The sequence below is a fragment of the Toxotes jaculatrix genome, chromosome 1 (assembly GCF_017976425.1).
Source record: "Toxotes jaculatrix isolate fToxJac2 chromosome 1, fToxJac2.pri, whole genome shotgun sequence".
In the NCBI taxonomy this organism is placed as follows: Eukaryota; Metazoa; Chordata; class Actinopteri; family Toxotidae; genus Toxotes; species Toxotes jaculatrix.
The window spans coordinates 32,676,628-32,689,752 of NC_054394.1; the positions used below are offsets into that span (position 1 = coordinate 32,676,628).

The window sequence follows — 13,125 nt, forward strand, 5'->3', positions numbered from 1 at the left end:
CTTCTTTCCCCTTCATGAAACCCCCAGCAGAGATTCTTCAGAAGGCAAAGACAGACCAACAAGCAGAGAGAGCAGCTGAGCAGAGTTCATGATAAACCGGATTCAGTCTGGGAGCCAGTGCCTCGCCGATGAAAACCTGATGTTAAAGAGGGTCCTTCTGAAACTATAGCTGTATTTACACAGGGAGGGGCTACGGCACTAATCAGCCTCATGAACAGCAGATGGACACTCTTTGGTAACGACGGTGGTTCAGAGGGTTTCTGAAACTGCTGAAGGTGATAGATACGGGCAGAGTCAGGTACTGGGACTGGGTGGGTTTTGGAGTCAGTAACGTCAGACATGATGGAGTTAGATGTGTCATGAAGAGGGAGGAACAGATGAATGAATCTGAAGGTGAAGAGAGAGGGAGAGACAGGTGGCACACCTCAGTCACACTGAGGAGCCAGGTGTCACAGAAGAGGTTTTCTGTCCAATTCAAAGCAGCGTGGACTCCCTGGTCCAGCAGACAGCAGCTTCCCTCCTGAACTGACCTGAGGACAGAGCCTCACAGCTTCTCTGAGAGCTTACGGCCGCTCGGCCTGGGGAGAGATCAGCAAACTAAACAACAAATACAAACACAATGTGTTGTTTTCTTGAATTAATAAAAAACTTTCCATACCTGAGTGTGTCCTGGTGAGTGAAGTCAGAACCAGTCCAACTGTGGCAGAAACCCAGTCAGTGCCACAGAAATTCCACATCAGATGATGGAGTTCTGCTGTCTGTCCAATAGATGGTGCTACCTGATCATCCAGTGAGTTAAAGATCAGCTCCACCACCAGCTGCTGTCAGCCTGGCTTAGCTGGCTAACACTAACTTTCTTTTAGCCTCAACATTTCTACAAACACACCCCTCAGCTTCCTTTGCTCGGTCCAGTCCACAACTCTTGTCTCCGTCCCGCTGCCTTCCAACCGTCCTCTGCTTCCTGCTGTGCTTTCTCCTCCATGCTCCTTCTTTCTGCTCCTGATTAGTCTTTTTAAAACACAGGTAACTTCAGGTGTGAGACTTTACTCTGATCCTCAGTGCACATGATGAAAAAACACAGGAAGACTGATGCAGTGAAACACACAGAGAAGAAGAAGGTTCACTGATCAATGAACAGGGTTCTACTTCAGCTGATAAATGAGATGGTATGGAACACCTTCAGCTGTGTGTGGACGTGGTGAATGTCTCAGTGCTGCTCACACAACAAGACATTTATCTCAGACTGTCGTCATGTTGACATTAGAACAAGTTTTCAGATGATTCCATTCCAAAAAACCACGAGCACCAGGAGAGTCAAGGCTGAGAAAAGAAATAAACCTTTAATCAGCAGGAACTTTAGTAACATCTGGCATAAAGTCAGAGCACCGCACTTTATACAACAACAAGAAGAGTAATGAGTGGTGGCACACCATGGGAAAACATCACTGAACTGATTGAACTTGAGGACCCATCATGGATTTTAATCTCAGACCAAAAAAATGTGTCCTTGCAAATCATAAGTCTCGTGGCCTTAACCCCTGAAAGGTGTCCGGTCCACCTGAGGGGACGAGCATCCAGTGACTGGATTACATACATCACTATGGAGTCAGTGAGACATCAGACTCTGTCACCACCATCATTTATCTGACACTTCAAATGGAACGTTTCAGTTTCTAACCCACAAAATCAACGATTCAGCGTTCTGGGAGAATGTTTCAGAGATAATGAGCTCGAAGACGCTGCAGGTCTGAAAGGTACCGAGTCTCTGCAGAGGAAACAGACAGGAGAATGATAAGAGAAGAGAAAACGCTGCTCTTTATTTATTCAGTAAAGTCACTTCCAGTCCCAGTTTCTGGACCTGTATCAACTCCAAACAGAAAGAGCTTCAGGCAGACAAGTTTAAAATTAGGATAAAAATATTGCAGAAGAAGAACAAGGCTGCAAAACAAAATCCCAATGTTTCAGGAAACTGCAAATTCTGTTTCAGTTTAATCCAGAAAGATGCTGCAGATCGAAAACATGAGGGAAAATTCCAAATTATCCTCAGAGCTGAAACAGTGGGCTGATGGATGTTTGACGAATGTTTGACGGATGTTTGACGGATGTATGACGGGTGTTTGACCAATGTTTGACCGATGTTTGACCGATGTTTGACGGATGTTTGAGGATGTTTGACGGGTGTTTGACAAATGTTTGAGGATGTTTGACGAATGTTTGACGGATGTTTGACGGGACGGATGTTTGACGGATGTTTGACGAATGTTTGACGGATGTTTGACGAATGTTTGACGAATGTTTGGCGGATGTTTGGGGATTGGATCTGGACGATGTAGTAACAACTGAACAGGAAGCTCTGTCAGTCTGTGTCTCGTTCACACACACACGGTTCAAAGTTCAAGGCTTGATCCGGACTAAGTGCTGCAGAGGAACTGTACTTCCTGTCAGCTGCCAGCAGTGGGCGCTGCCTTCTCCTTGTTATTTCTCGGCCTTCATCTTGGTGATGTACGTCCCGGCGTTCTTGTACGCTCCCACATAGCCCGTGTTCTCCACGATCTCCTCCCGGCCCTCCCGACCTTTGCCCTTGCCGCTCTCGTCGAAGCGCTCCTTGTGCGACCCGGTGTAGCGGGACGTGTCGGTCAGCCGGTCCACAGCCGCCATCTTTGCCACTTTCTGAGGGAAACACAGAGAGGACAGGAAATAAACCAAAGCAGACCACAGTCTCACGCGCTCGTGCTGTTCACTGGACCTCCTCCCCTCTCAGCTCAGACTCTAAAACTCTGATGTTGCAGCAGTGATCGGCTGAGGCTATGATGTCTGACGGCGTCAGTCCTGAACCATCAGAGCAGAGTGGGAGGTGTGTCTCAGGAGCAGCTCGGGACTTGTTTCCCGCAGCTGAACAAGGAAACACAAAGAGTCAGAGAGCCAACGCAGACGTCACGCTGAGCCGTATCATCCATCGTGTCTGAGCATGTTCCAGAAAGACGCCTCATCTGCTCTCAGCTCAGCTCGGTCTGATGTGTCATCTCCTGTGGACTGAGGACAGGTCCTCCTCGCTTTCCCAGTCCAGTGTGACGTCCTCTCTAAAGTCTCTGCATTCAGAGAGAGTCAGGCTCAGAGTCAGGCTCAGAGTCAGGCTCAGACTCAGGCCTAGGGTCAGGCTCAGAGTCAGGCTCAGAATCAGGCTCAGACTCAGGCTCAGAGTCAGGCTCACACTCAGGCTCAGGCTCAGAGTCAGGCTCAGAGTCAGGCTCAGACTCAGGCCTAGGGTCAGGCTCAGAGTCAGGCTCAGAATCAGGCTCAGACTCAGGCTCAGAGTCAGGCTCACACTCAGGCTCACACTCAGGCTCAGGCTCAGAGTCAGGCTCAGGCTCAGAGTCAGGCTCACACTCAGGCTCAGAGTCAGAGTCAGGACGTGGGCTTTCCACGGCTCCTTCCCACAATCCCAAAAACATGCACATGAGGTTAACTGGCTACTCTGTCGCTCCTAGGTGTGAATGTGTGCGAATGTGTGTCTTTGTGTCACCTGACTGATTGGCGACCGGTCGAGGGTGAATCCCGCCTCTCGCCCATAGTCAGCTGGGATCTGACTCATCATCCTGCTTTTTCAACGGTCTCTTCATAATCACAGACGTGTTTTAAATGGAGGTATGTGGACAGAGTCCTGCTGAGGAAGGGGACAGATCCACGCTCCCAACCTGAACAACACACCGTACCATTTAACGCCACGCGACATCTCAGCGTCAGGCTTCTGAAAATTCACACATGATGACGTTTAATCTTCATCTTATTATTGGTGCATTCATGTCATCATCATCATCATGACTGAACTAAGTTGCTGCTGTTCCAGGTCCTTGGGCTGTTGTCAGGTGGTCGGCTCTGTGGGGTGTTGGCTGCATCTCTCAGCTCAGTGCTGCAGGGTTTGTGTGTTTGCTGCATGATATTTACAGACGTGTTGATTCATGTGCTTTGTCCCTATAAATGCTGCTGTTCTCCATAAGAACGATGTGTGTCCGTGTTCCTAAACGGTTTGTGTTTGGCTGGAGTGTGATGTGTGTGATATGAGGCTCATTTTCAAACTGATAAAAGGAAACTTAGAGCACACACGTGAAGTTTTACTGTGCGACACGGTCATCGTGCAGAGTTCGTGCGCTGATGAAACAGCACTCACTTTTTATTTGTGGTTGTAGAAAAGTGGTTTTGTTTGACCCCCTGGATCTTCCTGTGTCTGTGTGATGAGCTCATTGTTCTGCAGGTGTCAAACTGTTTGCACTTTAATTAGTTGTAAGACAGTTTGTGTCTAAGCTCATGTTCGTGTCCCCCGACCCTAACCCTTGTCTCACCGTCACTCCGACGTTGGTGGGCTCTCTGCCCTCCACCAGTTTGAAGATGGACTGCAGCGCTTCCTCTTTACTTTGACCTTTGAACCTCTTTGGGGCCAACTCCTGCAGAGCTCTCTGAAACTCCTCGTACGTGATGACCCGAGACGTCTTCTGTCTGCACACAGAGACACACAGACGAGTGTTCAGAGTCCACAGAAAACATCCACCTGGACTTTCACTGTGAAACAGCTGCAGCTAATCTGGATTCTTACTCTGAGAAACAGTGTCAGAAAATCTCCCAAACATCGATCAGCTTCTTCATTTTACCTGAATTCTCTCATTATTTTATGACTGAAGTTTATATGAAAGTTTGGGAATGTCCTGGAGGGTGGATACACTGTGACATGCTGCTTACACATTAACACACTGACAGTAACCCAGGAACAAAATGCCAGTGTAATAATGTCCCAGCCACACTTTACTCATGGAGAGTTTTTAAATCACAGTACTGATGATGTGAAACCTTCCTCCACCACTGAACAGCATCAGACTCAGATCTGAGGATCTGAGACGAAGCTGAGTGGCGTAAAACAAAGCTTTGTTTGTGGACTGACGTCTTCCTGTGGCTGTGGACGCAGGTTCACGTGAATCCTCCTGCTCAGAGCGGAGTTTACTCCACATACACAAATATTCACATCACCAACACCTGTCACATGATCACCTGTCACATGATCACCACCAGGAGGAGCTACACTGACCCACACAGAGACAGATTCAATTCCAACTGTCCAGTAAAAGAAAAAGTGACCAGAACCCCAACAATCATAAAATGAAACAGAATGGTGAGGACAGGATGTGGAGGACTGGACTGGACTGGCACACTCACTTGACTTTGGAGAAGACGATGTCCACGTCAGTGCTGGTGACATTCTTGCTGTCAATGATCTTGCAGTCTTTGCACAGTTTGGCCCAGTTCTTCCCGTTCAGCTCCTTCCCCGTGGCCTTCGTGTCGCCGTGAATGGCGAACTTCTTGAAAGCCGCCAGGAGCTGCTCCGTGTCTGCGCTCTCTGCCATGATGGAAAAATCTGCAGCACAAATCAGAAGAAAAACAACTGATGATGAAGGAAATCAGCTCATCACATCCTCAACTCCACAGACTCACACTGAGGAGGGAACACGTGACTGAGCTGAAACAAAACTCAGGAGTTCAGACCAGACGAGTGCGTCGTGTTCACCGCCCTGGTCTGAAGAACTGAATCTGAGTTTCCATGTTACTGAAATCTGTTTGGTGAATCAGAGAGATTCAGTTTTATTTTTTCATTTTTTTCACCAAATCATAACAAAAGTGATTTCCAAACAGAGCAGGTTCAGACTGTGCTCTGTAAAATAATATGATCTACAGACACAACTTTTCCCTCAAGAACAGAAAAGAAACATGATATAACATGATACAAACAGGAAGTGGACGATGTTAGAGGGACAGATTTCCGATCCCAGAACAGTTAGTGGATACTGTGCTCAGAAGAAATCATCATCTGAGCCTGAGCAGCTGAGCCTGAGCAGCTGAGCACTTTGTGCACAAGACAACTAACTTCACCTGCCCTTCAAATGCATGGAGCAGGATTTCAAGGTAACGAGAGCCAGAGAAGTGGAACGATACAAGGAAAGCAGGGATCCAGGTGACGGCTGACACAGGAAACTGTTCAGGAAGCAAAGGCGAGGCTGCGTCACAACAAGCCGGTGGGAGTGATCGCACCACGCCGAGCTGGGCCAGGAACCTTTCCAACTCCCCAAATGAACGGCATCATGGGGAGGGAAAGGCGGCACCTCATCCAGGCAGCAGCAGCAGAGCAGAAGGAAACCTGAAGCAGCAACACGAGGCTGAGACGCAGCAACACGAGGCTGAGACGCAGCAGCAAGAAGCTGAGACGCAGCAGCAAGAAGCTGAGACGCAGCAGCAAGAGGCTGAGACGCAGCAACACGAGGCTGAGACGCAGCAACACGAGGCTGAGACGCAGCAGCAAGAAGCTGAGACGCAGCAGCAAGAGGCTGAGACGCAGCAACACGAGGCTGAGACGCAGCAACACGAGGCTGAGACGCAGCAGCAAGAAGCTGAGACGCAGCAGCAAGAGGCTGAGACGCAGCAACACGAGGCTGAGACGCAGCAGCAAGAAGCTGAGACGCAGCAACAGGAGGCTGAGACGCAGCAACACGAGGCTGAGACGCAGCAACACGAGGCTGAGACGCAGCAGCAAGAAGCTGAGACGCAGCAACAGGAGGCTGAGACGCAGCAACACGAGGCTGAGACGCAGCAACACGAGGCTGAGACGCAGCAGCAAGAAGCTGAGACGCAGCAGCAGGAGGCTGAGTCGCAGCAACACGAGGCTGAGACGCAGAAGCAGAAGGCTGAGACGCAGCAGCAAGAGGCTGAGTCGCAGCAACACGAGGCTGAGACGCAGCAACACGAGGCTGAGACGCAGCAACACGAGGCTGAGACGCAGCAGCAAGAGGCTGAGACGCAGCAACACGAGGCTGAGACGCAGCAACACGAGGCTGAGACGCAGCAGCAAGAAGCTGAGACGCAGCAGCAAGAGGCTGAGACGCAGCAACACGAGGCTGAGACGCAGCAACACGAGGCTGAGACGCAGCAGCAAGAAGCTGAGACGCAGCAGCAGGAGGCTGAGTCGCAGCAACACGAGGCTGAGACGCAGAAGCAGAAGGCTGAGACGCAGCAGCAAGAGGCTGAGTCGCAGCAACACGAGGCTGAGACGCAGCAACACGAGGCTGAGACGCAGCAGCAAGAGGCTGAGACGCAGCAACACGAGGCTGAGACGCAGCAACACGAGGCTGAGACGCAGCAGCAAGAAGCTGAGACGCAGCAGCAAGAGGCTGAGTCGCAGCAACACGAGGCTGAGACGCAGCAACACGAGGCTGAGACGCAGCAACACGAGGCTGAGACGCAGCAGCAAGAGGCTGAGACGCAGCAACACGAGGCTGAGACGCAGCAACACGAGGCTGAGACGCAGCAGCAAGAGGCTGAGACGCAGCAACACGAGGCTGAGACGCAGCAACACGAGGCTGAGACGCAGCAGCAAGAGGCTGAGACGCAGCAGCAAGAGGCTGAGTCGCAGCAACACGAGGCTGAGACGCAGCAACACGAGGCTGAGACGCAGCAACACGAGGCTGAGACGCAGCAACAGGAGGCTGAGACGCAGCAGCAGGAGGCTGAGACGCAGCAACACGAGGCTGAGACGCAGCAGCAAGAGGCTGAGACGCAGCAGCAAGAGGCTGAGTCGCAGCAACACGAGGCTGAGACGCAGCAACACGAGGCTGAGACGCAGCAACACGAGGCTGAGACGCAGCAACAGGAGGCTGAGACGCAGCAGCAAGAGGCTGAGTCGCAGCAACACGAGGCTGAGACGCAGCAACACGAGGCTGAGACGCAGCAACACGAGGCTGAGACGCAGCAACAGGAGGCTGAGACGCAGCAGCAGGAGGCTGAGACGCAGCAACACGAGGCTGAGTCGCAGCAACAGGAAGCTGAGACCGTGTGTGTGTGTGTGCGTCTGCACCTTGTGTCAACGTGCAGCGTCTCTCAGCTCATTTACAGCCCACAAACAGCGAAGCACAGAAAACTGACATCATTAAACATGAACACATGATGATGAACAGTGCGACGTCCCGTGTGCAGTTAGTTACTCGTCCCTGAAACGCTGGACGTGTCAGAGTCTCAGTGTTTTTCAGCTCCACATGAAGCTGAGACAGTTACTGGATTTGTTTATTAGTCAACAAACAAAATAATAATGAACAACAACAAGCAGAATGTGACGTTACCTTCAACCCTCACAGACACAAACTGTAGGTGATAAACTGATGGATTAACTGTCCACACCGTCCGACTCATGCTGCACATTAAAGCTGTCTCTTGCTGACTGAGTCATCTTATGTACTTGTTCTTCCTTCATACTTCGTACTTTTGTGTGTGTGCGTGTGTGTGTGTGTGTGTGTGTGTGTGTGTGTGTGTGTGTGTGTGTGTGTGCGCGGTGAGCTGATGTTTTGCAGCACATTCATCACTTTCTGCAGGTAAACAACAACAACAACAGCTACTGGAAAGCAGAGACAGAAACTTTTCCTCACACTGAAAACATCTGCAACACACTTTGGTTTTTGGACATTTTGTCTGTCTCCTAAAATCCAAAACACAGTGTCCTACCTGTCTGTGCCCCGTCCTCCTCTGTCTGTCCCTTCTTCTTCACCTCTGTCTCTCCTCTGGCCCTCAGCGGTCGCAGCATTCAAATGAGCTGTGAAGTCTGAGGGCTTGTTATCATCTGTTTACCCCGTCGCCATGACGACATCCTGCCGAACAGCAAGGGAGGGCAATAAAACAGAGGGTGAGAGGGAGGAGGAGAGAAGGACTGCCCCCCCTACAAACCCACAGTCAGACAGAGGCAGTTAGAAGAGACCAGAAGTTCATCCAATCATCTGATCACTGATCGATCAGGTTATTGATCACACTGTGAGTGTTCCAGCTGAACAGCACTGTAAAAACACCATCACTGTGTGACAGAGAATTATGAATGAACACAGACACACGCAGTGTGTCATTCATTAGAGCTGAGGGACGCAGCTCACACAGATCTACAGAGGACGTCTTCGTCTTTCTGTTGGTGTGATGGAGACGTGGTCCACGCGGTCCTCGTGGCTCAGGTCCCTGCAGGGTTCAGATTCAGACTCTGTGGACTTTTAGCTCTGAGACACAGGTCTGTTTGACGAGTCGTCTGTGGACGTTCGTTTGGACGGAGGACGTTTGGAAGGAGAAATGGATCATTTTACCAAACAATGGAAACTGAAAGTAAAATCAGAATCAATGAGCTGATTACTGATTACTGATTAAGATGCCGGCAGATGTAACCACGGTAACTGTGACACTGCAGCCTAAGCTAACACTGAGGTCAAAGGTTGTGGATCGGGATCAGCACAGACACACTGTGCGATTAAACACCGGCATCTTCCTGTTACACACTGTCACTGTTTGTGTTTCTGTTGTCATGACGACAGCTTCAGATTAAACAGTGATGTGATGTGATTCAGTTTCCAGCAGGCCTCAGCCTGGATCTTCATACAGCTGTTAGCTGCCATGCTGCAGCTTCAGACACAGGAAGTGCTGGAAGAAGGACTCACACCCAGGAGAGCGGGACTCCAGTCCAGGGTCCAGTCCAGGGTCCAGTCCATGGTCCAGTCCATGGTCCAGTCCAGGGTCCAGCCCAGGGTCCAGGCCAGGGTCCAGGCCAGGGTCCAGGCCAGGGTCCAGCCCAGGGTCCAGTCCATGGTCCAGGCCAGGGTCCAGGCCAGGGTCCAGGCCAGGGTCCAGGCCAGGGTCCAGGCCAGGGTCCAGGCCATGGTCCAGCCCAGGGTCCAGCCCAGGGTCCACTGGTGCAGCTGTTCCTGTGAAAGTTGTTCTGAAAACGCTTCGGTTTCCTCAAACTTTCACACCAACACCGACCTCAGGTGGTTTAACTTCTCACCTGCTGCAGTGATGAACAGGTGTCCTCCAGCACACTGTGACATCACGGCTGTGTATGTGTTTACAGGTGCAACAATCCCATCTCATCTCCATGACGACAGAATGAACACACGAACACACTCTGAAGTGAAGGAGAAGAACAATGAGAGAGAAGAACAGCAGGTCCGTGTGTGTGTGTATGTGTGTGTGTTTGTCTCAGCGGCAGGAAATGACCTCATGTCAGTGGTTGTGTCAACAGGAAGCAGCTGTCAGTATGGGAGGGTCTCAGGATGACATCATGTTGTTAAGGGTGGGGGGGTCTCCGAGGACCAGGACCTGCGAAGACAGAGTCACATGACAAAGACATCAGAGCGCTGCTGCTCTGGTTCACACTGTTTCCAGGAAATAGCCACAGCCTCACACCGGGAGCAGCTGATCAGGGAGTGGGAGGATCTCAGCGTTCTCATGTTCTGAATCACACGTTTAAAGCCAGGACAGTTTTTCATGGTAGGTATCATCACACAGAGCAGCAGCCAGAGACACCTGCAGACAGGTACAGAGAGAGACAAGCACAGGACAACAGGAGAGAGAGGACAGGAAAGTAAAGACAGGTTGTAACAGCTTAATAAAGGTGAGAGTGGGTCTGAGGGGAGAGGACAGGTGTGCACACGGACACGTCCCCCGTCAACTAATGTTCAGAGTCCCCTGAGTCCCCTGCTGTCACAACGTCTGTGGCTGTAACTGTAACTGTAACTGACCATAGCTTCAGTCATAACAATAACATAATAACTGACAGCTGAGCCTGATCGCTGAAGGCTCGGCCTCACATTCTACTGTCAGAGACTCTGGGAACGAAGCAGTCTGTGGGGTAACATGTTGCTATCAGCTCTGTGACAGGTGAAGGAACCTGGCCCCTGAGGGCCCCTGAGGGCCCCTGAGGGATTTTACAGGGAGCCAATGAAGAGAAGCTGAAACAGGAGTAATATGATCTCTGTTGCTAATTCCAGTCAGTACTCTGGCTGCAGCGTTTTGGATCAGCTGGAGGCTTTTTACAGAGTTAGCTGGACGTCCTGATAACAGGGAATTACAGTGGTAACAAATGCATGGACGAGTTTCTCAGTGTCAGTGTGGGACAGAATGTCCCTCGCCTGGACTCGTACATAAAGACATCATTCAGCTTTTTCTGAGCAGAACCTGAGGGTTAGAGGCTGCAGGTTCGTCTCCATCATCTGTCCCAGTCTGATGGTCTGCACCCCACAGAGACACCGAGACAGAGACACTGCGAGAGAGACACTGAGACAGAATAAACCCACAGCAAATCCTGATCTGACTCATCTGATCTATCTTTACAGAATTTCAGGTCTGTGACTTGCAAACAGCTCAGCTGCTCTGTGGAAACACACACACACACATGCACGCACACACACGCACACACACACACACACATGCACGCACACACACGCACACACACGCACACACACACACACGCACGCACACACACACACGCACACACATGCACACACACACACATAGTTCTCATTGCCGCTCCTTTTTGATTGACACTGTTATGATGTTGTCGTGGCTTGTTGCTGGGGCAACCCCTCTTCACATCATGGATGGATGATGACGTATAGCAACACACACACACACTCTCAGATGTTATCAGCCTGTCAAAATAAAAGCCCAGCCTGCTCCTGATCACTGATGATAAATCTGATTTATTCGGTTTAATGTGCTTCAAAAACAAAAAAACTGAATCAGACTAATTTAAGGTGCGGCTCAGCCTGCAGGATCAGGATCAGCCCTTGGAAATAAAACTATAGGAAACTCATGAGTTTTCCTCATTTATTGTTAAACAGGTAAAAATCAGCTGATCAGCACGAGCATCTCTGCAGAGACTTGGGCTGAAACGTCCTGCTGCTTGCACACTTCCTGTTCAACATTCAGGTGAGTGAATCCTTCTCTGAGTCACATGTTCAGGCTGAGTCCACTCAGCTGGTTACCTTAGCTTAGCATAAAGACTGGAAACACAGGGAAACAGTTAGCCTGGGTCTGTCCACCAACACCCACCTCCCAAAAACTCACCGATCGACATTTAACTCGTACGAAAATCGAAGTGTACGGAGCACGTCGCGTGTCAGCCAACTGTCGGACAGGAAGAGGAGCAGGAGGTCTCTGATTGGCTGAAAGGTGAATTCAAAGTTTCTGAAAAATGCAGTAAAAAAGCTTCTCGAAATAAAAAATATGTATAAATAAATAAAAATGTTTTACTGATGAAAAACATCAAATCATTTCATTATTCAGTTTAATTTACTGATTTACATATTTGATATAAATGATGTTTATTTGATTTCAGTCGCGGGCGGGGGGGTGAGGACAGAAAGTGATGTCAAAACATCAGCTCTCTAGAAGCTGCTCTCCTGCTCTCTGGGTTACCATGGAGATCAGGTTCGGTTGTGCACAGACAGGATTTCACCTTTGGCATTCAGAAGTAAAAAGTCGAGTCACTGTCAAAACCAATAAATAGTCAGATACAAAAGCTTTTCAAAATAAAACGCGGTTAAATAAAGCAGCTGCAGAGAGGACAGGTGAAGCAGAAAGATTCCATCGTCTCCGTCTGCTCAGGTCATCGCTCCATCCAGGAGGCTGCACCTGAGCCCAGCGACGCCCGAGACGCCGGTCTGGAGCCGGGCCTGGACCCAGTTCTGGAGCCGGGCCTGGAGCCGTTCTGCCTCCTGCCCAGACCGAGGCCTTCCCCTGGGGACTCGGCAGCCTCTCCGCTGGCCCGGCTGACGAACACCGTGGGCGGCTGGGTGGAGGCCATCTCAAAGCCCAGCTCCGCTGCGCTCTTATTTGCTCGGGAGGAGTAGACCTTCCTCTTAGTCCTGGGCTGGGGGGAGGGCAGGGGGAACGCTGGGACGGCTCTGTGTGAAGACACGGCGGCGTCTCCAGCAGCAGCGGCAGAGGACGAAGAGCCTAGTTTGGCCAACGCCACCGGGATCTCCTCCAGAGATTCCGCAGAGTCCGAGTGGTACTCAGCGGGAGGAGCGGCGGCCTGGACAGGGCCTGAGGGGAGGGCCAGGGGGGGCAGGGAGGCCCTCAGAGGGAACGCCGGAAAAGGAAGTCGCTGACCCAAGGAAACGGAGGACGCACTGCCGGGCTCTGCTGGAGGACAACACAGCAACAAGGGCCGGAGTTAGAAGGTCTGTTTGTCCAGGGAGGACGTGGACGTCGCACTCACACAACCACAGTCACACAAATCAACACATCACTGCAGGTTGTTCCAGACTGAGCACGAGGCGG

General features: G+C 50.8%; 2 protein-coding genes across 8 annotated transcripts in view; both read right to left on the minus strand.

The window, feature by feature from the left end:
- Positions 1 to 1,320: 1,320 nt before the first annotated feature.
- tppp3 (tubulin polymerization-promoting protein family member 3) lies at positions 1,321 to 11,975 on the minus strand. 4 transcript variants are annotated; one of them, XM_041041870.1, is made up of 6 exons: positions 11,908 to 11,975; positions 9,845 to 10,158; positions 8,533 to 8,675; positions 5,206 to 5,404; positions 4,341 to 4,494; positions 1,321 to 2,670 (listed from the first exon to the last, which is right to left on the minus strand). In XM_041041870.1, the coding sequence occupies exons 3-6, from the start codon at positions 8,609 to 8,611 to the stop codon at positions 2,476 to 2,478; spliced, it is 627 nt and encodes a 208-aa protein (XP_040897804.1). In that variant the 5' UTR covers positions 8,612 to 8,675; positions 9,845 to 10,158; positions 11,908 to 11,975; the 3' UTR covers positions 1,321 to 2,475. The 4 variants fall into 4 exon arrangements, with proteins under 4 accessions (XP_040897804.1, XP_040897813.1, XP_040897820.1 ...); XM_041041879.1 differs by lacking the exons at positions 9,845 to 10,158; positions 11,908 to 11,975 and adding an exon at positions 8,952 to 9,235; XM_041041886.1 differs by lacking the exons at positions 9,845 to 10,158; positions 11,908 to 11,975 and having other exon boundaries at positions 8,533 to 8,689.
- A 455-nt stretch (positions 11,976 to 12,430) lies between these two features.
- zdhhc1 (zinc finger DHHC-type containing 1) overlaps positions 12,431 to 13,125 on the minus strand; it is a 10,876-nt gene continuing 10,181 nt past the window's right edge. For 2 of the 4 annotated variants that reach the window (XM_041041857.1, XM_041041840.1), the window contains exon 11: positions 12,431 to 12,984. In XM_041041857.1, the coding sequence (XP_040897791.1) occupies positions 12,449 to 12,984 (536 nt within the window). In that variant the 3' untranslated portion in view covers positions 12,431 to 12,448. Of the gene's footprint in view, positions 12,988 to 13,125 lie in introns of all 4 variants that reach the window. The other 2 variants (XM_041041848.1, XM_041041831.1) reach the window with 1 other exon arrangement.